A 25,232-nucleotide genomic window follows, 5' to 3' on the forward strand; every position below is an offset into this window, starting at 1 on the left:
ACTAAAACAGGCTACCTTTACTGTGTAGCTGTTCTGTGTGTTGCAATGCTCAGCAACATCACAGCCTTTCAAAGGGGGAAGCAAAGTTTCTGCAAAATGAAGGAAAGAAGAGTTGATGGGATACAGGGAAAGCAGGGCTTTCACTTGCATCTCACCCCATGTAAATCTGAAATGAATTAAAGTAAATAGTGTTGGTGTTGGGTTCCAGTGCCACAGGTTACCTTTGCTTCTGTCACTCACAGTGAAAGTAGCGTTCAAAGCCTTCTCAGAATGGATCAGTACAATTCCAGGGGGCACAGGGAGAATCACCCTTGGGGTCTAGTTCTGCTGGGTGAATTCCACCGTTAGGTGGTGCTTAGGTTATCTTGCAATATTAGAATGCGAAAGTTGAACAGCCATGTTTCTGAAGCACGGGCCTGCCTGTATTGGCCCATTTAAACATGGTGATGGAATACGAGCCATTAATCTTCTCCTTCTGTCCATCTGTAGGATGGCACTGAAGTGGTCGTTAAAGAAGTGCTGGCAGGGGACAGTGTCCACAGCCTCCTCAGCATTCTTGATGTTATCACGGTAAGTTCCTATGCACGGGTGATTTTTCTGATACCTTGCCATATATCAGTGCGCCTGTCAGAGCTATGCAGCCTTGGCACATTGGTGTTACATTTGTCACCTTGATTCTTTCCTGGCATCTCTTTGGGTAGTGCTCCTCTAACCAATTAACAAGCCACATGCCATAATTGAAAAGCTCTCTGAGTGTACATTTGAATTGACTGTTTACGTGTGATTATTTCCTCACCTTTCAGCTGTTGGCCTTTGAACCCCTCCCTGGGTTTCTTTCTTCTAGTTCGTTTAAAGCAAACAGACTGAATTTTGTTTTTCTTTAAGATGTTTGGTTATGTTTCCAACACTTTAACTCTGGGAGAGGTAGCTACGTGACAGCCATTGAAACCAGGAAGACCCCCTCTCTCCCCTTCCCCTCCTCCGCCCCCCCCTCACCACTGCTGTAAATTTAGTTCCATGGTATATCAGTGACTAGGGAAAATGTATTTCCCTACATTGGGGGCTCAAATTAAGCCAAGTCTTATATTGCGAGTACCTAATTGGCATGGAGCAAATAGCAGCTACCTTTATTTTTAATTGGAAGGGGTGGCCTGTGCAGAAGACAAGTCCCACCGTGCAGTGCTCCATCTGTAGCTGAGCTGCTTTCTGTGCCGAGGAAGCTGAAGCATTGCATGCTGGAGCCTGTGATACCAGCAGGGTGAATGAATCCCACAGAGGCTGAAGAAGGTGGATGTGGGCCTGGGATCCTGTAGCCTGCAGGCTGCACTTTGACCACCCCATCCTCTCTTACACTTAGCATCATCAGCAGGACACCTGAATAAAACCCCACATCTAGCCATCTTAGGATGTGGGTGCTGTCTACAGTGTATGCATCCTGAAATACCTAGACAGAGCACACATAGTACCAATGATTGTACTGTGCCTGCATGACCTTGAGCAAATCACCCCATGCCTGCAACTAATGGTGGCAAAGCTAGGATTAGGATCCACAAGCTCCTGGCCTTAGATGGTGTGGCCTATTTAATTACTTAGTCAATTATTTTTATCTATTCTAATTAAAAATAAATCTTTCAGTTTATAACATAGCAATTATACTGTGAAACAAGATAATGACTTTCATCCTTCTTAATGTTGCTCATACTGCCAGTGACCATATATGGGTTGTACCCTCTAACTTGTTTTGCTTATCCGCTGATGGACTGGCTGATGAGATACTTTACGCTGATTGAAACAAAATGCATGCTACTAACTAGAATTCCAGGGGGGATTTTCTGGACTATTGTGTGTATTACTACTGCACCTATTTAGGATTTGGTAAATACAAGGTGGTGAATTTGCCTCTTCCAGTAGTGCACAGGCATGTGAGTATTCATTGGAGGGTGTTGGAAGCAGAGGTGGAAACAGAGTTCAGTCGTCAAGCTCTGCTATTAATGATACTTGACCTTGTACCCTGTCTCTCGTGTTTGGGAGTAGCTTTCTATTAAGAGAAGCCACAGACTCTAAGTGCTGGCGATCCTAACAATCCTGAAAGGTTTTCTGCTCACCACTTTTAGGCTGGGGAGTCCACAGTGCAATGCAGACATAAATATTTCTATTTCCATGGCTCCTACAATCAGCAGTATTCCATTATCTAGGCTTGGGCATGCTTCTCCTGTAAAGTGATGGCATGTCATTCAGGGCAAGCAGACAGGTTGATAAAAAGATTTATATTGTGTAAGTCTCAGTCCTGCTTTCAAATCCCCATTATTGGCTGACCTAGCAGTACCTCCATCTTGCTTACCTCCCTCCAAAACCTGTAATGAAAGCATTTTTCAAAGGGCGTGAACCACAGGGATGCCAGTTGTGTGGCACACCAGCCAACATGCTCTTGGCTAAATAGGAACAATGCTCCTCTAGAAGACTATGATCACTCTGAATGGCAACCACAATCAAATGACAAAACAATACAGCAGTTACAACTGTTACGAAGTTAGAAGTAAGGATCTCAATTATTAATGATTTATTTATAGTACGGTAGGGCTGCAGGTGTGCCAGTGGTGCCACACAAATCTACGGGAAGGCTTAGTCCGTATCTAGAAGAGCTTATAACGGAAGCAGATTTTCCACTGGAAAAGCGGCAGGTTATCCTGTTGAACTCACCTGTATGCCTGCCTTTTACAGACTAGGTCCAACCCCTTTGAATTGAGTGGCTGATTTTTGTTCTGTTTTTCCTCTGTTTTGTTCCTTGTTAATTTCACCAAAAGGAGTGGTATGAAACTGGCATCAAAAGACAAGAAGAGAGAAAATGACATTAATTGAGTTAGAAAAGTACAGAGAGACTGATTTATGGCATCCAAAAAAAGTGTTGAATGATACTTGTCAAATTTTTAGCTTTTTTTTTTTTCTCTTAAACTGAAAATCAGAAGCTGAAGTAGGGTTCACAACGATGTCAAACATTTTCCAGCTAATGGATGTCAGCAGGGAGATTTCTTAATGATAGAATATTGGCTAATGCTATAGCAGATTCAGCTGTGAGCTCCCTTGTTTAATTACGAGCTAACTTGTGTAACTAAACAAGGTTGGGCCTGGTCACTGCTTGGATGGGAGACCTGCAAGGAAAGCTCAGGGTGTTGCAGGGCGTGGTGACGCTTGTGGCTGTTGCGGAAAAGGTGATAAGAAGGGGCAGGTAGTTCAATTTAGCTGTCACTGTTCCCTCTAACAAACTCAGCTAATGCCTCTGCTGTGGAAGAGAGGCACAGTCTGACTCTGACAAACTACATGTGTTTGGTCGGGAAGGAGAATACTAATGCTTCCCTGCAATGTTCCCGCTAATATTTTCCATCCATGTGTGGAATGAATTTTGTTATGTGCACCATATCGAGGTAATGTGCAGATGTGTGCCACCAGTAGAAACAAAAAAACCTAGATATAATATATATTTAAAAAAAGTTACCATAGGGACAATTATTCCAGCCAGGACAGGTTAGGCATTTTAGAACTTACCACTCAAAGAATTAAATTTAAGCGTAAGAGAAATAAAAATTATGAAATGCATATACCAGTCAAAATAACTAAAATAGCACACTTTGAAAGAAGTAACAAGAACAATAATAATACAAGTATGTGTTGGGAGGTGTGTGTGAGAGAGAGAGAGAGAGACGCGTTTGCCCTTTAAGTACGCTCCCCTTTTTAAGTAGATTGGCACCAACCAGTCTGAAGCCTGCTTGTTCAGACACAGCAGCAGCTGCTCTCTCTGTCCCACTCCCGAGCCCTGTTGTGTTCCCCCCTCCCCTCTCTGTGGAGATGGGGCAAAGAGGAAGAAGGGGGAGGGGGACACCCTGACATCAATATCCCCCCTCCCTCCCTGCTCTGCGCAGCAAGCAGGAGGCTCCTGGGAGCATCTGGCCAGGGGCTCCAAGGGGGAGGGCAGGAGCAGCGCGGCAGTGGGGGGAGGGGCACCTGAAGTGCGCAGCCCATGATAGGCTGCTGGGCAGCCGCGCGGCTGAGGGGGAACTTAGCTTCCCTGCCTGTTCCATCCACTGGAGCCAATGTGGCTTGTCCAGGTGGAGAGTTGCTCTAACCTGAGCCTTAGTGGGAGCACTGCAAGCGTTCTCTTCCATCGCATGTTGTACACCAGGCAGCCTAGGGACCAGCGAGTGCATGGGAGCCTTGGGCCCTCTCCTGTCTGGTGTGTCGGATGCAGAGGCAGAGCAGAGCTGCCACACTATGGCCTGGAGCATTGACTCCCCTCACTGGTGAGCCGCAGCAGGTCTGATGGTGGAGAAGGCAAGGCAGCTACTGCTTCCCTGCCTTCTCCTGGCTCTTCCCCCTCCCTTCATATTCCCACTCACTCACTCACGCCACCTACATCGCTCTGCTCACAGCCTTCCTTCCCTCCAGTAATAGGGCAGCGTTCTGATGCTTAACAGAGTGTGGCTGACATTTCCCATGTCCACTGTCTGTCTTTGACATTCAATTTGGCAATGACAAATTGTAGCAATAACATTAAAGCTTTAAAATGTCCAGCTTGATGGCTTGGCCTGTGTCTGAGAGACTGCACAGCTGAGCTGTGGGGTGAAATTTGAAGGCTGTATTACACTTACGTTCAGGATAGAGGAACTCAAGGAAATATGAGGAAAACATAGAAGGGTTTCAGAACAGGAACATCTTAAAGTGTTTCCTCTGCAGAACCAACTATTTCTCGTCTTTAAAAAAAATAAAATAAAAAAAATAAAAATTGTATCATGAAGAGTTAAATATCTGGCCAAATTTGGAGGCTAAGTGAAATTTTTAAACGATAAAACAGAAGGATTTTACTGAGGTCACTAACAATGCGTCCAGGGTTAGTAATACTATAAGCCAAGCTATTTCATTCAGAGGTAGCCCACCTACACTCTGGAGCATTTTTCAGGGTTGTTTGTATTTTGAAGGATCTTGTGGTTCTCTTTTTTAAGTGGTTTCAGAGGAAAAGCCGTGTTAGTCTGTATTCGCAAAAAGAAAAGGAGTACTTGTGGCACCTTAGAGACTAACCAATTTATTTGAGCATGAGCTTTCGTGAGCTACAGCTCACTTCATCAGATGTATACCGTGGAAACTGCAGCAGACTTTATATACACACAGAGAATATGAAACAATACCTCCTCCCACCCCACTGTCCTGCTGGTAATAGCTTATCTAAAGTGATCAACAGGTGGGCCATTTCCAGCACAAATCCAGGTTTTCTCACCCTCCACCCCCCCACACAAATTCACTCTCCTGCTGGTGCTAGCCCATCCAAAGTGACAACTCTTTACATAATCAAGTCGGGCTATTTCCTGCATAGATCCAGGTTTTCTCACATCCCCCCCACCCCCATACACACACAAACTCACTCTCCTGCTGGTAATAGCTCATCTAAACTGACCACTCTCCAAGTTTAAATCCAAGTTAAACCAGAACATCGGGGGGGGGGGGGTAGGAAAAAACAAGAGGAAACAGGCTACCTTGCATAATGACTTAGCCACTCCCAGTCTCTATTTAAGCCTAAATTAATAGTATCCAATTTGCATTTAAACAACCCAGTAATGTTTAAACCTCACTTTGGAAACCAACAAAACTAAGCGGGATCAGTGGAAAAAGGGGTGGCCCTCACACCCTGGGCCAGCACAGATATGTGGCATTAGGGACTGAGATAGAGCTCTGCCTAGTGGGATCCTCTGCCTTGATTTAATTTTCCACGTGGCTTGGCATGGGATATCAAGGGGAACATAAGAGTGGCCCTAGTGGGTCAGACCAAGGGTCCATCTAGCCCAGTATCCTGTCTTCTGACAGTGGCCAGTGCCAGGTGCCCCAGAGGGAATGACTAGAACAGGTAATCATCAAGTGATCCATTCCCTGTCACCCATTCCCAGATTCTGGCAAACAGAGGCTAGGGACACTGTTCCTGCCCACCTATCCTCCATGAATGTATCTAGTTCTTTTTTGAAACTTGTTATGGTCTTGGCCTTCACAACATCCTCTGGCAAGGAGTTCCACAGGTTGACTGTGCGTTGTGTGAAGAAATACTTCCTTTTATTTGTTTTAAAGTGTCTGCCTATTCATTTCTTTTGGTGACCCCTAGTGCTTGTGTTATGAGAAGTAGTAAACAACACTTCCTTATCTACTTTCTCTACACCAGTCATGATTTTATAGACCTCAATCATATCTCCCCTTAGTCATCTCTTTTCCAAGCTGAAAAGTCCCAGTCTTATTAATATCTCCTCATATGGAAGCCATTCCATACCCCCATTAATTTTTGTTGCCTTTTTCTGAACCTTTTCCAATTCCAGTATATCTTTTTTTGAGATGGGGCGACCACATCTGCACACAGTATTCAAGATGAGGGTGTACCATGGGTTTATATAGAGGCAACATGATATTTTCTGTCCTATTCTCTATCCCTTTCTTAATTATTCCTAGCATTCAGTTTGCTTTTTTGACTACTGCTGCACATTGAGTGGGTGCTTTCAGAGAACTATCTACAATGACTCCAAGATCTCTTTCTTGAGTGGTAACAGCTAATTTAGACCCCATAATTTTATATGTATAGTTGGGATTATGCTTTCCAATGTGCATTACTTTGCATTGATCAACATTAAACTTCATCTGCCATTTTGTTGCCCGTCACCCAGTTTTGAGAGATCCTGTTGCAGCTCTTCGCAGTCTGCCAGGGTCTTAACTATCTTTAGTAATTTTGTGTCATCTGCAAATTTTAGCACCTCGCTGTTTACGCCTTTTTCCATAGAATCATAGAATATAAGGGTTGGAAGGGACCCCAGAAGGTCATCTAGTCCAACCCCCTGCTCAAAGCAGGACCAATTCCCAGTTAAATCATCCCAGCCAGGGCTTTGTCAAGCCTGACCTTAAAAACCTCGAAGGAAGGAGATTCTACCACCTCCCTAGGTAACGCATTCCAGTGTTTCACCACCCTCTTAGTGAAAAAGTTTTTCCTAATATCCAATCTAAACCTCCCCCACTGCAGCTTGAGACCATTACTCCTCGTTCTGTCATCTGCTACCATTGAGAACAGTCTAGAGCCATCCTCTTTGGAACCCCCTTTCAGGTAGTTGAAAGCAGCTATCAAATCCCCCCTCATTCTTCTCTTCTGCAGGCTAAACAATCCCAGCTCCCTCAGCCTCTCCTCATAACTCATGTGTTCCAGACCCCTAATCATTTTTGTTGCCCTTCGCTGGACTCTCTCCAATTTATCCACATCCTTCTTGTAGTGTGGGGCCCAAAACTGGACACAGTACTCCAGATGAGGCCTCACCAATGTCGAATAGAGGGGAACGATCACGTCCCTCGATCTGCTCGCTATGCCCCTACTTATACATCCCAAAATGCCATTGGCCTTCTTGGCAACAAGGGCACACTGCTGACTCATATCCAGCTTCTCGTCCACTGTCACCCCTAGGTCCTTTTCCGCAGAACTGCTGCCTAGCCATTCGGTCCCTAGTCTGTAGCTGTGCATTGGGTTCTTCCGTCCTAAGTGCAGGACCCTGCACTTATCCTTATTGAACCTCATCAGATTTCTTTTGGCCCAATCCTCCAATTTGTCTAGGTCCTTCTGTATCCTATCCCTCCCCTCCAGCGTATCTACCACTCCTCCCAGTTTAGTATCATCCGCAAATTTGCTGAGAGTGCAATCCACACCATCCTCCAGATCATTTATGAAGATATTGAACAAAACCGGCCCCAGGACCGACCCTTGGGGCACTCCACTTGATACCGGCTGCCAACTGGCTGCCAACCAGATTAAACCCAGTGAAATGTCTTGTGTCAAGGTGGCTGTTGCCATTGTAAGTTCCAGTTTTTGGTTTTGTTTCTGGTATTTGTGCGTCTGTGCATAGTATCATGTGACTCATGTCTGATACCGCTTCAGCCAGTTACCAAGGCAGTAACAGTGTTAATGCCTAGTACAGTAGCCAGTTAGTACTGTTTTTCAATAGCCAATTTTAGTTATTGATGGGCTCCTGCTAACAGGGAGGAATGGGCTCTCTAGATCCAGCTGTACTGATGATCATGAGTGGATCATGAGTGTGATTAGGAAAATTCCTGTTGGAGCATTGATTTAATATTCGCTTAACACAGCGAGAGAGAGAGACCCTCTGTGTGAGGTTCTGTGGGGACTAGAACCTGGAGCTGCAAGGTGCGGGACGACTGATATCACGCCACTACCTGACAGCTGTGATAGGGCTGTTTGCATTATTGTGTAGACCCTATGGAAATAAACACCACCTCAGAAGGCCGGACAGACAGCTTCTCTTGTGGCCGCTGTTTGGTCCAGGTGTGCTATTTAAGCCCATGAGGAGATCCAGGAAGTGTCCATCCAATGAGGTGGACACCCCAGCAGTTGTAGCAATGGGCCTGTCTCTTGGCTCGCCCTTGGACTCATGGCTCCTGACTCCAGCTCTGTCCCTCAGCACTGTTTCTGGCCTCTGAGTACCACTGCTGTGTCCACTAGGCACAAACCCTGGTCATAACAGTCTGTGGCTGTGTGGATATATGTCTTTCTGTGGGGTTCTTTGTTTCCTAGCTGCTCTTAATCTTATCCTGGTATCTTTCATGTAACTTGACTTGTATGTGCCATAATGGCTGATGACTGATCATGCTGTTGAATCACTCACTCAGCTCACTGTATCATATGAACAAAACCCTTAATTTAATGCCAGGCTCTAGCAATCAGTCTCTCTTGATCTGTTCATTAATTCTACAGCATGTGGAGATGAGGCCCTATCCTAATGTCAGCAGATTTACTAATAGTTAAATGGTGATAAGAATAGATTTTTATTAACCAAGTGAAGTAGGAATGAAAAAATTAAGTAATGATTCATGAGCTGAAAATGTATTGTGTACTGAGCAGGTCATGAATAATTGACTGTTTTTTAGAATCTATCTACGTACCCTTTTCTCTTGCTAATCAAATATTAACACTTAGATGGGTGGCATTTTCCAGACTGCTAGTCCAATGCATATTTTACATAGTGCCACATTTGTCCTGATCCCAATGGGCTTGACAAACTACATATGCATACCACCAAAATGTAGCTGGCTTTTGGGGAGAGGACAGACCACAGTATACTGTAAAACAGTGAGCAAGAGAGGAATTACTAGCCACGGGCAAATCCCTACTGTAATCAAAAAGTGCTATGCTACTGTTCACACTGGATACAAGGATTATCTTTTCAGGTCTCTCTGAAAGATTCTCTCTTGCCTGCCCCCACTCCACTTATGCTCACTAAACCACATGACACTCATTTTATCTAAGAAGGTTGAAAAGGTGAGTCAACCCTGCTGAGGTTTGCACCTGTGGTTTCAAATAATTGTTCTGGGTACTTTTTGAAGTCTCACGTTTATACTGCAAAATTGCCTATTTTTCATACACATAAATAAATATGGTAGCAGAAAAGTTATTGACAAAGATAGGAGGAGTTAACATTCCACAAGAATGACTTAGAGAAGGGTGAGAAATCTGATGAGGGTTGGAGCAGAGGGTGGCTGTGTCACGGAGTCACCGGGCAGTGCTCTGGAACTACTCCTGACGAAGGCCTTGGAGCATTCAGCATTCGCTTTTCGCACTGTGTGTTGCAGGAGGTCATCTAGTCCAACCCCCTGCCCAAAGCAGGACCAATCCCCAATTTTTGCCCCAGATCCCTAAATGGCCCCCTTAAGGATTGAACTCACAACCCTGGGTTTAGCAGGTCAGTGCTCAAACCACTGAGCTATCCCTCCTAAAATAGAATAAGAATATGGATTACTTCAGAATTACTTTTTTCTATTAATTCTTAAGTTTACTACAAGGAAAGGAAACCCCTTGAACAAAGCAAAAAACAGTCTTAAGTAGAGATGTACAGATAACATGGAAATTACTGAGAGAATCTCCAGAAGCGGGGTGACCTGCCAGAGAACTTAAGAGCAGATAGCTGGATAACTGCACTGCTTATTAACCTGAAACCTCCTAGGTGTTAGAGTTAAACATTTTAAAACGCTTAGGAGGTACTGGGAGGATTAAGCGTTTTAAAATGTTTAACTCTAACACCCCCCCCCCCCCCCGACTTCAAATGAAGAAAGTAAAGCCTGATTCACCACCAAATGGTTCAGGTACCAAGAATACATTGCGCTGTCTGCCAAAAACCAAGCTGCTAATTGAGGGTATCCCTGGGATTCTCCACAGGTGAAGAAATGCCAGAGGGTTATTGTTTTAAGGCCAGCTACTGAAATGGGCAGCCATGTTCACTCTCGTGCCCGGTTCAGGCTGGGCAGAGACTGAAATACAAAGTATGAAAGGTCTGTTTGAGGAATCCCATTGCTCCAAGTCCATCCTAATAACCCGACCAAGCCAGTCACAATACCGCCTGCAGCCTGTAGCTGGATTTGAAGGACACCAGTTCAGTGGGGTTGTTGCTATTTAGATTTTCACAGAGTATGTACATCAATAAAACCTTGCCCAGCCTCTCAAGAGCCCGTACCCCCACCCAGAGCTCTCGCCCCCTCGTGCACCCCAACCCCATTTTGTGAGCACTCACCATACAGTTTCTTTACCCAGATGTGGCCCTTGGGCCAAAAAGTTTGCCCACCCCTGGTCTAATCTACTTTTGTTGCAGTTTTAATAGTGTAGAAATTTGTTAGCTGCTAAATGTGAAGTTGTTTTGTATGACGCTTTTTGTTGATGGGAACATTCTGTGCAAGTCTGAGAAAAGTAGTAAAAAAAATTTCTTTTTTGAGTGGTGGAGGAAAGGAGAGAAGGAACAAGGAAACAGAACAATTTCTGTGCTCAGAAATTTTGTATTTGCTCTGTGTGTGTCTGCAAATTCTGCCCAGCTTGCTGGAAAGGTGTTTTTGAAGGTACTTCCTCCATACACACAATACTTGCTGTGTATAGTACTAGGGCTTCAGATCTTGTTATAATTTGGAACGTGCTGGTCTTTATTTTGCTCTTTCTTCTTTTCACTATTATTTATTATTTATCTGTATTATCATAGTGCCTGGGAGCCCTGGTCTTGGCCTAGGACCCCATTATCCCAGGCAGTCCCTGCCCCAAAGAGTTTTCTATCAAAGTATATGACAAGAGACAACAGGTAGAGAAGACAGACTGGAGAGGTACAAGGAAACAATGAGACTGTATTAATCAGGATGATAGGCAGTAGTCTCACACCAGCAGCCTGACTGTCTAGTTTTTTGTAGGTATTTCAATCTGTCATTGTTGAAGTCTTTTTAAATAAAATTATAGCCTGTCACTGTGGGGCCCTTCAATGCATAATCCTTGCATCTGAAAATCAGCTTTATATTAATCCTCAGAGAAATACCCTAAGGCTTGGTCTACACTGCAGGGTTAGGTCGAATTTAGCTGCTTTAGGTCTATTTAAAAATGACTGCGTCCACACAACCAATCCCGTTCCGTCGACCTAAAGGGCTCTTAAAGTCAACTTCTGTACTCCTCCTCGATGAGGGGAGTAGTGCTAAAATTGACCTTGCTGGGTTGAATTTGGGGTAGTGCGGATGCAGATTGACTGTATTGGCCTCTGGGAGCTATCCCAGATTGCTCCATTGTGACTGCTCTGGACAGCACTTTGAACTCCAATGCACTAGCTAGGTACACAGGAAAAGCCCCAGGAACTTTTGAATTTCATTTTCTGTTTGAGCGTGGCGAACTCAGCAGCACTCAGCAGCACAGGTGACCATACAGTCTCCCCAGAATCGCAAACGAGCTCCAGCATGGACCGAAAGGGAGACACTGGGATCTGATTGCTGTATGGGGAGAAGCATCTGTGCAGGCTGAACTCTGATCAGAAAGAAGAAATACTAATATATATGCCAAAATCGCACAGGGCATGATGGACAGAGGCTACAACAGGGACACACAGCAGTGCCATGTGAAAGTCAAGGAGCTCAAGCAAGCCTACCAAAAGACAAAGGAGGCAAACGGTTACACCGGGTCAGACCCCATACATGCCACTTCTATGATCAGCTGCATGGCAATTCTAGGGGGGGACATTAACACTATCCCACCACTGTCGTGGACACCCGCTGGGGGGGAGTCTCACACAACAGGGAAGAGGATTTTGGGGATGAGGAAGAGGAGAGGAGAATGCGCAGCAGGCAAGCGGTGAATCCGTTCTCCTTGGCAGCCAGGACGTTTTCATCACCCTGGAGCCAATACCCTCCCAAGGTGGGATCCCTGACCCTGAAGCCGGAGAAGGCACCTCTGGTGAGTGCACATTTGTAACTACAATACAGGGTTTAAAAGTTTTTTGAACTTTTTTTGAACTGTTTAATGTTTGATTTGCCCTGAAGAATTGGGATGCTCTCCTGGAGGCACTCTGAAAGCCTTTGCAGAAGGTTTCTGGGGACGGCTGCCTTATTTCATCCTCCACGGTAGGACACTTTACCACGCCAAGCCAGTAGCAAGTATTTTGAAATCATTGCAGCACAAAGCATGGCAGTGAATGGTCCCAGGTGCAAATGTTTCTACGCTCCCCCTATCTCCTTCCCAGAGGTTATCGCAGATTAGAAGGCAAAAAAAACGCTCTCGCGATGACATGTTAAGGCTAATTGGGGAGCAAACGAACATGATGAAGCGTCTGTTGGAGCTTCAGGAAAGCCAACAAGAGCACAGACCCCTGCTGCATCCACTGTATAACCGCATGCATTCCTCCCCAAGTTTCATATCTGCCTCACCCAGATGCCCAAGAACGCTGGGGGGAAGGCTCTGGGCACCCAGCCACTCCACTCCAGAGGATGGTCCAAGCAACAGAAGGCTGTCATTCAAACAGTTTGTTTATTGTAGCCACACTACAAATCAATGTGGCCTTGTCCTTCCCTCCTCCCCCACCCCCCAGGCTACCTTGTCCGTTATGTCATTTTTTTTTTTTAATCAATAAAGAATGCATCGTTTCAAAACAATAGTTACTTTATTTCAAAGGGGGAAGGGTGGTTCGCTTACAGGGAATTAAAATCAACAAAGGGGGTGGGTTTGCATCAAGGAGAAACACACACAACTAGTCCATGTCTAGTTGGCAGCTGGTGTCAAGTGGAGTGCCCCAGGGGTCGGTGCTCGGGCCAGTTTTGTTCAATATCTTCATAAATGATCTGGAGGATGGTGTGGATTGCACTCTCAGCAAATTTGCGGATGATACTAAACTGGGAGGAGTGGTAGATACGCTGGAGGGCAGGGATAGGATACAGAGGGACCTAGACAAATTGGAGGATTGGGGCAAAAGAAATCTGATGAGGTTCAATAAGGATAAGTGCAGGGTCCTGCACTTAGGACGGAAGAACCCAATGCACAGCTACAGACTAGGGACCGAATGGCTCGGCAGCAGTTCTGCGGAAAAGGATGTAGGGGTGACAGTGGACGAGAAGCTGGATATGAGTCAGCAGTGTGCCCTTGTTGCCAAGAAGGCCAATGGCATTTTGGGATGTATAAGTAGGGGCATAGCGAGCAGATCGAGGGACGTGATCGTTCCCCTCTATTCGACATTGGTGAGGCCTCATCTGGAGTACTGTGTCCAGTTTTGGGCCCCACACTACAAGAAGGATGTGGATAAATTGGAGAGAGACCAGCGAAGGGCAACAAAAATGATTAAGGGTCTGGAACACATGAGTTATGAGGAGAGGCTGAGGGAACTGGGATTGTTTAGCCTGCAGAAGAGAAGAATGAGGGGGGATTTGATAGCTGCTTTCAACTACCTGAGAGGTGATTCCAGAGAGCATGGTTCTAGACTATTCTCAGTGGTGGAAGAGGACAGGACAAGGAGTAATGGTCTCAAGTTGCAGTGGGGGAGGTTTAGGTTGGATATTAGGAAAAACTTTTTCACTAGGAGGGTGGTGAAACACTGGAATGCATTGCCTAGGGAGGTGGTGGAATCTCCTTCCTTAGAAGTTTCTAAGGTCAGGCTTGACAAAGCCCTGGGTGGGATGATTTAATTGGGTATGGGTCCTGCTTTTGAGCAGGGGGTTGGACTAGATGACCTCCTGAGGTCCCTTCCAACCCTGATATTCTATGATTCTAACTGTCACACCGAAGCCTGGCCAGTTGTGAAACTGGTTCTCAAAGCCTCTCTGATGCTCAGCACGCCTTGCTGTGCTCTTCTAATTGTCCTGGTGTCTGCCTGTTCAAAATTGGATGACAGGCTATTTGCCTCAACCTCCCACCCTGCCATCAACGTCTCCTCCTTACTCTCACAGATATTATGGAGCACACAGCAAGCAGCAATAACAGTGGGAATGTTGGTTTCGTTGAGGTCTGACCTAGTCAGCAAACAGTGCCAGCGAGCTTTTAAACATCCAAAGGCACATTCTACCACCATTTGCACTTGCTCAGCCTATAGTTGAACTGCTCCTTACTACTGTCCAGGCTGCCTGTGGAAGGCTTCATGAGCCATAGGAGCAAGGGGTAGGCTGGGTCCCCAAGGATAACTATTGGCATTTCAATATCCCCAATGGTAATTTTCTGGTCTGGGAAGTAAGTCCCTTCTTGCAGCTGTTCAAACAGCCTGGAGTTCCTAAATATGTGAGTGTCATGCACCTTTCTTGGCCATCCCACGTTGATGTCTGAAACTGAAGATTTCTTGGACAGATGTCAGGATATGCTTCTACAGGCACAGGGTTCTGAAGATTCAGAGCAGGCTGCGCAGCAGGGACAGGAGGACAGTGAAGAAATTTGGCAACATGTGACCTCCAGAAGAAGAAGGGGGAACGTCCATGTACCAGCAATGCAGATACAGGTAAGTAACCGTTTTCATGTTCTCTCCACAGGTACCATTGCGGGGAGTGGCCCAGATGATACGTCTGGGGGAAGGGAGCAGAAGGAGACTCCACCAGTTGAAAGGCATGAGATGCACTGTCTTAAGGTTGGGGGTTCCACGACCACCACTCCCAAGAGAAGGAGGCGGGTGGTGGTGGTCGGGGACTCTCTCCTCAAGGGGACTGAATCATCTATCTGCCGCCCTAACTGGGAAAACAGAGAAGTCTGCTGCTTGCCAGGGGCTAAGATTCTTGATGTGACGGAGAGTATGCCGAGACTCATCAAGCCCTCGGACCGCTACCCCTTCCTGCTTTTCCACGTGGGCACCAATGATACTGCCAAGAATTACCTTGAGCGGATCACTGCAGACTTCGTGGCTCTGGGAAGGAGGATAAAGGAGTATGAGGCGCAAGTGGTGTTCTTGTCCATCCTCCCTGTGGAAGGAAAAGGCCAGGGTAGGGATCGTTGAATCGTGGAAGTCAATGAATGGCTACACAGGTGGTGTCAGAGAGAAGGCTTTGGATTCTTCGACCATGGGATGGTGTTCGAAGAAGGAGGAGTGCTAGGCAGAGACGGACTCCACTTAACGAACAGAGGGAAGAGCATCTTCGCGAGCAGGCTGGCTAATCTAGTGAGGAGGGCTTTAAACTAGGTTCACCGGGGGAAGGAGACCAAAGCCCTGAGGTAAGTGGGGAAGTGGGATACCGGGAGGAAGCATGAGCAGGAGCGTGTGAGAGGGGAGGGCTCCTGCCTCATACTGAGAACGAGGGGCGATCAGCGGGTTATCTCAAGTGCCTATATACAAATGCACAAAGCCTGGGAAACAAGCAGGGAGAACTGGAGGTCCTGGCAAAGTCAGGGAATAATGATGTGATTGGAATAACAGAGACTTGGTGGGATAACTTGCATTACTGGAGTACTGTCATGGATGGCTATAAAGTGTTCAGGAAGGACAGGCAGGGCAGAAAAGGTGGGGGAGTTGCACTGTATGTAAGGGAGCAGTATGACTGCTCAGAGCTCAAGTATGAAACTGCAGCAAAACCTGAGAGTCTCTGGATTAAGTTTAGAAGTGTGAGCAACAAGGGTGATGTCGTGGTGGGAGTCTGCTGTAGACCACCGGACCAGGGGGATGAAGTGGACGAGGCTTTCTTCCGGCAACTCGCAGAAGCTACTAGATCGCAGGCCATGGTTCTCATGGGCGACTTCAATCACCCTGATATCTGTTGGGAGAGCAATACAGCGGTGCACAGGCAATCCAGGAAGTTTTTGGAAAGTGTAGGGGACAATTTCCTGGGGCCAGTGCTGGAGGAACCAACTAGGGGCAGAGCTTTTCTTGACCTGCTGGTCACAAACGGGGAAGAATTAGTAGGGAAAGCAAAAGTGGATGGGAACCTGGGAGGCAGTGACCATGAGATGGTCGAGTTCAGGATCCTGACACAAGGAAGAAAGGAAAGCAGCAGAATACGGACCCTGGACTTCAGAAAAGCAGACTTTGACTCCCTCAGGGAACTGATGGGCAAGATCCCCTGGGAGAATAACATGAGGGAAAAAGAGTCCAGGAGAGCTGGCTGTATTTTAAAGAATCCTTATTGAGATTATAGGGACAAACCATCCCGATGTGTAGAAAGAATAGTAAATATGGCAGGTGACCAGCTTGGCTTAACAGTGAAATCCTTGCTGATCTTAAACACAAAAAAAAAGGCTTACAAGAAGTAGAAGATTGGACAAATGACCAGGGAAGAGTATAAAAATATTGCTTGGGGATGTAGGAGTGAAATCAGGAAGGCTAAATCACACCTGGAGTTGCAGCTAGCGAGGGATGTTAAGAGTAAGAAGAAGGGTTTCTTCAGGTATGTTGACAATAAGAAGAAAGCCAAGAAAAGTGTGGACCCCTTACTGAATGAGGAAGCCAACCTAGTGACAGAGGCTGTGGAAAAAGCTAATCTACTCAATGCTTTTTTTGCCTCTGTCTTCACAAACAAGGTCAGCTCCCAGACTACTGCACTGGGCAGCACAGCATGGGGAGGAGGTGACCAGCCCTCTGTGAAGGAAGAAGTGGTTCGGGACTATTTAGAAAAACTGGACGTGCACAAGTCCATGAGACTGGATGCGTTGCATCCGAGAGTGCTAAAGGAATTGGCGGATGTGATTGCAGAGCCATTGGCCATTATCTTTGAAAACTCATGGCGATCGGGGGAAGTCCCGGAAGACTGGAAAAAGGCTACTGTAGTGCCCATCTTTAAAAAAGGGAAGGAGGAGGATCCTGGGAACTACAGGCCAGTCAGCCTCACCTCAGTCCCTGGACAAATCATGGAGCATGTCCTCAAGGACTCAATTCTGAAGCACTTAGAGGAGAGGAAAGTGATCAGGAACAGTCAGCATGGATTCACCAAGGGCAAGCCATGCCTGACTAATCTAATTGCCTTCTATGATGAGATAACGGGTTCTGTGGATGAAGGAAAAGCAGTGGACGTGTTATTCCTCGACTTTAGCAAAGCTTTTGACACGATCTCCCACAGTATTCTTGTCAGCAAGTTAAAGAAGTATGGGCTGGATGGGTGCACTACAAGGTGGGTAGAAAGTTGGCTAGATTGTCAAGCTCAATGGGTAGTGATCAATGGCTCTATGTCTAGTTGGCAGCCGGTATCAAGTGGAGTGCCCCAAGGGTCGGTCCTTGGGCCGGTTTTGTTCAATATGTTCATTAATGATCTGGAGGATGGTGTGGATTGCACCCTCAGCAAGTTTGCGGATGACACTAAACTGGGAGGAGTGTTAGATACGCTGGAGGGTAGGGATAGGATACAGAGAGACCTAGACAAATGGGAGGATTGGGCCAAAAGAAATCTGATGAGGTTCAACAAGGACAAGTGCCGAGTCCTGCACTTAGGACGGAAGAATCCCATGCACCGCTACAGACTAGTGACCGAATGGCTAGGCAGCAGTTCTGCAGAGAAGGACCTAGGGGTGACAGTGGACGAGAAGCTGGATATGAGTCAACAGTGTGCCCTTGTTGCCAAGAAGGCCAATGGCATTTTGGGCTGTATAAGTAGGGGCATAGCCAGCAGATCGAGGGACATGATCGTTCCCCTCTATTCGACACTGGTGAGTCCTCATCTGGAGTACTGTGTCCAGTTTTGGGCCCCACACTACAAGAAGGATGTGGAGAAATTGGAGAGATCCAGCAAAGGGCAACAAAAATGATTAGGGGTCTGGAACACATGACTTCTGAGGAGAGGCTGAGGGAACTGGGATTGTTTAGTCTGCAGAAGAGAAGAATGAGAGGGGATTTGATAGCTGCTTTTAACTACCTGAAAGGTGGATCCAAAGAGGATGGATCTAGACTATTCTCAGTGATAGCAGATGACAGGAGAAGGAGTAATGGTCTCAAGTTGCAGTGTGGGAGATTTAGGTTGAATATTAGGAAAAACTTTTTCACTAGGAGGGTGATGAAACACTGGAATGCATTACCTAGGGAGGTGGTTGAATCCCCTTCCTTAGAAGTTTTTAAGGTCAGGCTTGACAAAGCCCTGGCTGGGATGATTTTAGTTGGGATTGGTCCTGCTCTGGGCAGGGGGTTGGACTGGATGGCCTCCAGAGGTCCCTTCCAACTATAAAAAGAAAAGGAGTACTTGTGGTACCTTGGAGACTAACCAATTTATTTGAGCATAAGCTTTCATGAGCTACAGCTCACTTCATTGGATGCATACTGTGGAAACTGCAGAAGACATTATATATACAGAGACTATGAAACAATACCTCCTCTGAAACCTTCCAACTATGTTATTCTATGATTCTATGTTGGTGAAACGTCCCTTGTGATCTACCAGTGCTTGCAGCACCATTGAGAAGTACCCCTTGCAGTTCACGTACTGGTTGGCAAGGTGGTCTGGTGCTCAGATAGGGATATTCGTTCTATCGCCCCACCACAGTTAGGGAACCCCATTGCAGCAAAGCTGTCCGGTATGACCTGCACATTTCCCAGAGTCCCTACCCTTGATAGGAGCAACTCAGGGGTTGCGCTGGCTACTTGGATCACAGCAGCCCCCACAGTAGACTTGCCCGTTCCAAATTGATTCCCGACTGACTGGTAGCAGTCAGGCGTTGCAAGCTTCCACAGGGCTATTGCCACTCGCCTCTCAACTGTCAGGGCAGCTCTCAGCTTGGTATTCCTCCTCTTCAGGGTTAGGGAAAGCAACTCTCAGAGTTCCAGGAAAGTGGCCTTATGCATGTGAAAGTTTCGCAGCCACTGTGAATCGTCCCATACCCGCAACACTGTGCGGTCCCACCAGTCTGTGTTTGTTTGCCTGGCCCAGAATTGACGTTCCACTGGATCAACCAGCCCCACTGCCGCCATAATGTCTCAATTGCCACAGCCCATGCTTTCAGGAACATCTGTGTCCATGTTCTCCTCAAAATCCTCTTCATGCTGGCGTCTCTTAGCCCAGTTCTGCATATATTCCAGAATAATGTGTGAGGTGTTTACAATGCTCACAACAGCAGCGGTAACAGTGAGCTGAGTGGGCTCCATGCTTGCCGTGGTATGGCGCCTGCATGGGGTAACCCAGGAAAAAAGGCGCAAAACGATTGTCTGCCTTTGCTTTCACAGGGGGGAGGGGCAACTGATGACATGTACCCGAAATCATCTGTGACAATGTTTTTGCCCCACCAGGCATTGGGAGCTTAACCCAGAATTCCAATGAGCAGCAGAGACTGCGGGAACTGTAGCTACCCAGAGTGCACCGCTCTGTAAGTCAATGCTAGCGACCGTAGTGAGGACGCACTCCGCTGACTTAATGCGCTTAGTGGGGACATACGCAATTGACTTTATAAAATTGATTTCTAAAAATTGATTTCTATAAAATCGACCTAATTTCGTAGTGTAGACATACCCTAAAATAAAAGGGCCTTACTGCCTGAGCTCAAGGAAGCAACAGGGTCAGGAGGTTTTGTTCTATCCTTGAGCCTCTCATGGACTCACTCTGTGGCTGTGGGTGGGCAAGCCACTTCATCTCTCTGTGCTGCTGTTTTCTCAGCTGTATAATTCTGACCTGCCTTGCAGAGGGACGTGTGGGAGTCCGTGAATGGTTGTCTGCCATCAGTCATTGGACAAAATAACATAACTCTTGCAGCCCTTCCATTTCTAGTGGAGGAGAGTCCTTTCCCAGAAGTGTGCCTCCATTTTGGATTATTGCAACATCCAAACCCGGAAAGTCTGTTTTTTGAGTTAATGCTTTTTTTAAAAGTTAAAATAAAGCTAAATATAAAGCTACTAGAACTTTTTCCAGAAGAGAAAGGTGAGCCTGTGAGGGGACATACAGGGACTGGTGCACTTTTCCAGACTCCAGTTGAACCCTTATGAAGATTCTGAAAGTTTGGTTAATTAGTTTTAATTTTCTGTTGTGTTCTAGCTCTTTTGGGCTCCAACTGGGACTGGAGCTTCCAAAATGTCATGCAAGACTTATTGTGGGGGTACGTATGTCCTGACTGGGGGTATGAAGTGCCATAGATCTCATGACAGAGCCCTGGATGAACAGCCATATGTTTTGGGTGCTTTTCCAGGCTTCAAAATTATGTCCACTAGTAGTTTTATAATTGTAATAATAATGTTTACTTAAAAGCTCCTTCATGTAGCTTTGTAAATTTACATGGTATTTTACAAACACATACACGCACATTCTCTGCCCTGGAAAATTTGCAATATTAGCAAGATAAGGCAAATAAAAGGGGAATAAGCAATGACTTCCTGATATGGCAAGCTGGAGTGTAAAGCTACAGCGCACTAGCTTGTCATAAGAATGGCCATGGTGGGTCAGACCAAAGGTCTGTCATCTGCTACCACTGAGAACAGTCTAGATCCATCCTCTTTGGAACCCCCTTTCAGGTAGTTGAAAGCAGCTATCAGATCCCGCCCCCCCCATTCTTCTCTTCCGCAGACTAAACAATCCCAGTTCCCTCAGCCTCTCTTCATAAATCATGTGCTCCAGCCCCCTAATCATTTTTGTTGCCCTCCGTTGGACTCTTTCCAATTTTCCACATCCTTCTTGTAGTGTGGGGTCCAAAACTGGACACACTACTCCAGATGAGGCCTCACCAGTGTTGAATAGAGGGGAATGAACACGTCTCTCGATCTGCTGGCAATGCCCCTACGTATACCTCCCAAAATGCCATTGGCCTTCTTGGCAAGAAGGGCACACTGTTGACGCTCATCCAGCTTCTCATCCACTGTAATCCCTAGGTCCTTGTCTGTAGAACTGCTGCCTGGCTATTCGGTCCCCAGTCTGTAGCAGTCCATGGGATTCTTCCGTCCTAAGTGCAGGACTCTGCACTTGTCCTTGTTGAACCTCATCAGATTTCTTTTGGCCAATCCTCTAATTTGTTTAGGTGCTTCTTTATCCTATCCCTACCCTCCAGCGTATCTAACACTCCTCCCAGGTTAGTGTCATCTGCAAACTTGCTGAGGGTGCAATCCACACCATCCTCCAGATCATTATTGAACAAAATTGGCCCTAGGACCGACCCTTGGGGCACTCCGCTTGATACCGGCTGCCAACTAGACATGGAACTATTGATCACTACCCGTTGAGCCCAACGATCTAGCCAGCTTTCTGTCCATCTTATAATCCATTCATCCATTGGTATTCTTTCTGCAATTCGTGATGGTTTGTTTCTGCGCCCTCAATAAGGCTTCTTTAAAATACAGCCGGCTCTCCTTGCTCCATCATAGAATGTCAGGATTGGAAGGTCATCTCATCCAACCCCCTGCTCAAAGCTGGACCAATCTTCAGTTTTGCCCCCAATCCCTAAATGGCCCCCTCAAGGATTGAACTCTCAACCCTGGGTTTAGCAGGCCAATCTCAAGCCACAGTGCTATCCCTCCCCCGAGTTATCCCTCCCTCATATTTGCTTCCCAGAGGATCCTGCCCATCAGTTCCCTGAGGGAGTCTAAGGCTGCTTTTCTGAAGTCCAGGGTCTGTATTTTGCTGCTCTCCTTTCTTCCTTTTGTGAGGCTCCTGAACTCAACCATCTCATGGTCACTGCTGTCTAGGTTGCCACCCACTTGTACTTCCTCTACCAATTCTTCCCTGTTTGTAAGCAGCAGGTCAAGAGGAGCTCGGCCCCTAGTCACTTGCTCCAGCACTTGTACAAGAAAGTTGTTCCAATGCTCTCCAAAAACTTCCTGGATTGTCTGTGCATTGCCGTATTACTCTCCCAGCAGATGTCAGGGTGATTGAAGTCCCCCATTAGTACCAGGCTTGTGATCTGGAAACCTCAGTTAGTTGTCTGAAGAAAGCCTCGTGTACCTCATCCTTCTGATCCGGTGGTCTATAGCAGACGCCCACCATGACATCACCCTTGTTGCTCTCACCTCTAAACTTAACCCAAAGACTCTCAACAGGCTTTTCTCCTGTTTCAAACTGGAGCTCTGAGCAATCATAGTGCTCTCTTACATACAGTGCAACTCCTCCACCTTTCCTCCTGTACCTGTCCTTCCTGAACAGTTTATACCCATCCATAACAGTGCTCTAGTCATGTGAACTGCCCCACCAAGTTTCTGTTATTCCAATCATGTCATAGTTCCTCGATTGTGCCAGGACTTCCAATTCTTCCTGCTTGTTTCCCAGGCTTCTTGCATTCGTATACATGCACATAACATAGCTAGCCGATTGCCCTACTTTCTCAGTATGAATCAGGAGGCTTCCCGTCTTGTACTTTCTTCACACGAGTCATGATTTTATAACCCTCTATCATATCCCCCCTTAGTTGTCTCTTTTCCAAGCTGAAAAGTGTGAGTCTTCTTAATCTCTCCTCATATGGCAGCTGTTCCATACCCCTAGTAATTTTTTTTTGCCATTTTCTGAACCTTTTCCAATTCCAATATCTTTTTTGAGATGGGGAGACCACATCTGCACACAGTATTCAAAATGTGGGCATACCATAGATTTATATAGGAGCAGTATGACATTTTCTGTCTCATTATCTATCCCTTTCTTAATGATTCCCAACATTCTGTTCACTTTTTTGACTGCTGCTGCACATTGAGTGGATGTTTTCAGAGAACTATCCACAATGACTCCAAGATCTTTCTTGAGTGGTAACAGCTAATTTAGACCTCATCATTTTATATGTGTAGTTGGGATTATGTTTTCCAATGTGCATTACTTTGCATTTATCAATATTGAATTTCATCTGCCATTTTGTTGACTAGTCACCCTGTGCACCAAATAGCCATATAGGAAAGCCTGGAGTTAGTTTTTGTAGAGACTAAGTTTGAGATGGCACAGAGCCATCCAAGACAGGACAAAAAGTGAGAATTTGGGGCTAAAAGGGTTCTTGTATCCTGCATATAAGGGTAGCGGTTGGAAGAGTGGGAGCAGCTGAAGTCTCAGAATGCTGAGTAACACCAGTAGATAAGGAAAGAAGAGAGTTTGATGAAGCATTAAACATGATGTGGAATGAATGAGATCTCCCAATTCTCCGTTCACCTACTAACCAAAGTCCCAGAAACCAGGAGAGAACAGAAAAGGAGAAATGTGATCAGCAGACAGATCAAAAGATTAGGGGATAGAGAGGTGACCCTTGGATTTAGCTTGGTGGTCCCTTGTGCTCTTGATTAGGATGGCTGTGGTGGGGTGGAGAGGGTGGAAGCCAGACTGGAGAGGGTAATCCCAGCAGAAAGAATAGAAAGGAAACTCCAGGATTTTGAAGATGGAAGGGAAGAGAGCATTACCACTCCAAATGGGAGAAACGAAAAATCCCACCACTCCACTTAATGAAAAGTTTATTGAAATCCATTTCAGAAATGTTTTATCGCATTCCAGGTCCACTTGGGAGGCCTCAACTACTTGTGTTTTGCTGTCACATTTGTAACCACAACAAATACTTCCCGTCAACAGTGCTTCAGGGAACATGCAATTACTCCGCAGGTGACAGAACAATATGGAGAGAAACTCTTATCCCCAACTAGAACAAACAGTTCCCATTTGTTTAAAAAAAAAAAAAAAAAGAGGAGGTGGGGAATGAGGTGCTCACTGCTGAATCTGTCCTGAAAGGCAGTCCCTAAAGAGTTCCCTGTATGTAATTATAATAAACTGATTGAAGTTACAGTTTAAACAGTGTTCTCAGTGCTGTTGATTACATTACAATGTGCTTGAGAGAACTGACAAGTCTGAGAACATTTTCCTCTGTTCTTCCTTTGAAGCAGCTTTTAGTACGTTCTGGCCAGTTACTCAGTACAGCCTGCTTTTGAGGTTTACGAAAACCAAGCTCCTCTCATCATGCTGATTAGTGTTTAAAAAGGAAAATTGGACCCAGGATAAATGGAAGGCTGGAAATGTCACAGTTATTCTTCTCTTAAGTGCCCTGCTGGATTTAGTGTCCTCTGCTCCTTTTTGTATTGTAATCTTTAGAGTATGATTTTCTCAGAGGTCCTTAAACTCTGTTCTGAAAGAACATGTCTACACAATATTTTAAAAAAAAAAAGACACGTGCTAGTGAGTCTCGGAGCCAAGGTCAACTGACTTTGGTTTGCAGGCCTGACGCTGTGGGGTTAAAAATACTGTATAGATGTTCAGGCTTGGGCTGGAACCTGGGCTCTGATTCCCGGTGGGGAGGGAGAATCTCTAGGCACGTCTACACTGCAATTAGACACCCACGGCTAGCCCATGCCAGCTCACTGGGCTCGGGCTAAGGGGCTGCTTAATTGCGGAGTAGATATTCAGGCTTGGCTGCAGCCTGAGCTCTGAGACCCTCCCACCTTGAAGGGTCCTAGAGCCCAGGTTCCAGCAACGCGTCTACACTGCGTCTACACTGTCATTTTCAGAGTGAGCCCAACCAGCTCAGTTGAAGTTCAGAATCGAACATCTGAAGGCGATCTGTAACCCAATCCTTGGTCTTTTGAATTACTACTATGTAACGTTTTATAAAGTTAATTATAAATCTTTATTGAAGAGAATTATTTTTATCCAGCAACTAATTTCCCCACCCATTTGCTTTAGGATCTGGTGGAAAATACAGTTGGTAAACAGTACAGGGACCTGTATCTTTAAAAAGCAAAGAGTGTAATTTTACTTTTTTCTAAAACAGTTTGCGTGGGAGTAGATGAAAAGCAGAATAATCTCGTTAGGTAGGAGCAGACTTTTAGAGGCTGGCTTTAAAGTGATGTATAAAAGGAAGGAACACTGAGCCCTTTTTGATTTATGTAAAAAGCCCTAAAAGGCTATGTGTGGTGTCCTTGAAATTCTTTTTAAGAAGCCATGCAATTCCAGGGCACAGACTGAGTAGATATTCAGAATTATAGACTGCACTCAAAACTGTCCATAGCCTTTTTCTTTTTATAATATCATTCAGTACAACACCAGAGGTACGAACTGACTGACTGGTCAACCACACACCTCATTTGGAACTGGAAGTACACAGTCAGGCAGGGGAA

At 45.9% G+C, this 25,232-nt stretch overlaps 1 protein-coding gene across 5 annotated transcripts in view; it reads left to right on the forward strand.

Moving 5' to 3' along the window:
• Positions 1-25,232, forward strand: part of PNPLA7 (patatin like domain 7, lysophospholipase) — a 437,365-nt gene that overhangs the window by 42,176 nt on the left and 369,957 nt on the right. For all 5 annotated transcript variants that reach the window (XR_012665266.1, XM_048823395.2, XM_048823397.2 and 2 more), the window contains one exon: positions 490-570. Coding sequence is in view for 4 of the 5 variants with exons in the window: in XM_048823395.2 (XP_048679352.2) it covers positions 490-570 (81 nt within the window). In the remaining variant the exon portion in view is untranslated. The remainder of the gene's footprint in view (positions 1-489; positions 571-25,232) is intronic.

This window comes from Caretta caretta, chromosome 16 (assembly GCF_965140235.1).
Source record: "Caretta caretta isolate rCarCar2 chromosome 16, rCarCar1.hap1, whole genome shotgun sequence".
Lineage (NCBI taxonomy): Eukaryota > Metazoa > Chordata > Testudines > Cheloniidae > Caretta > Caretta caretta.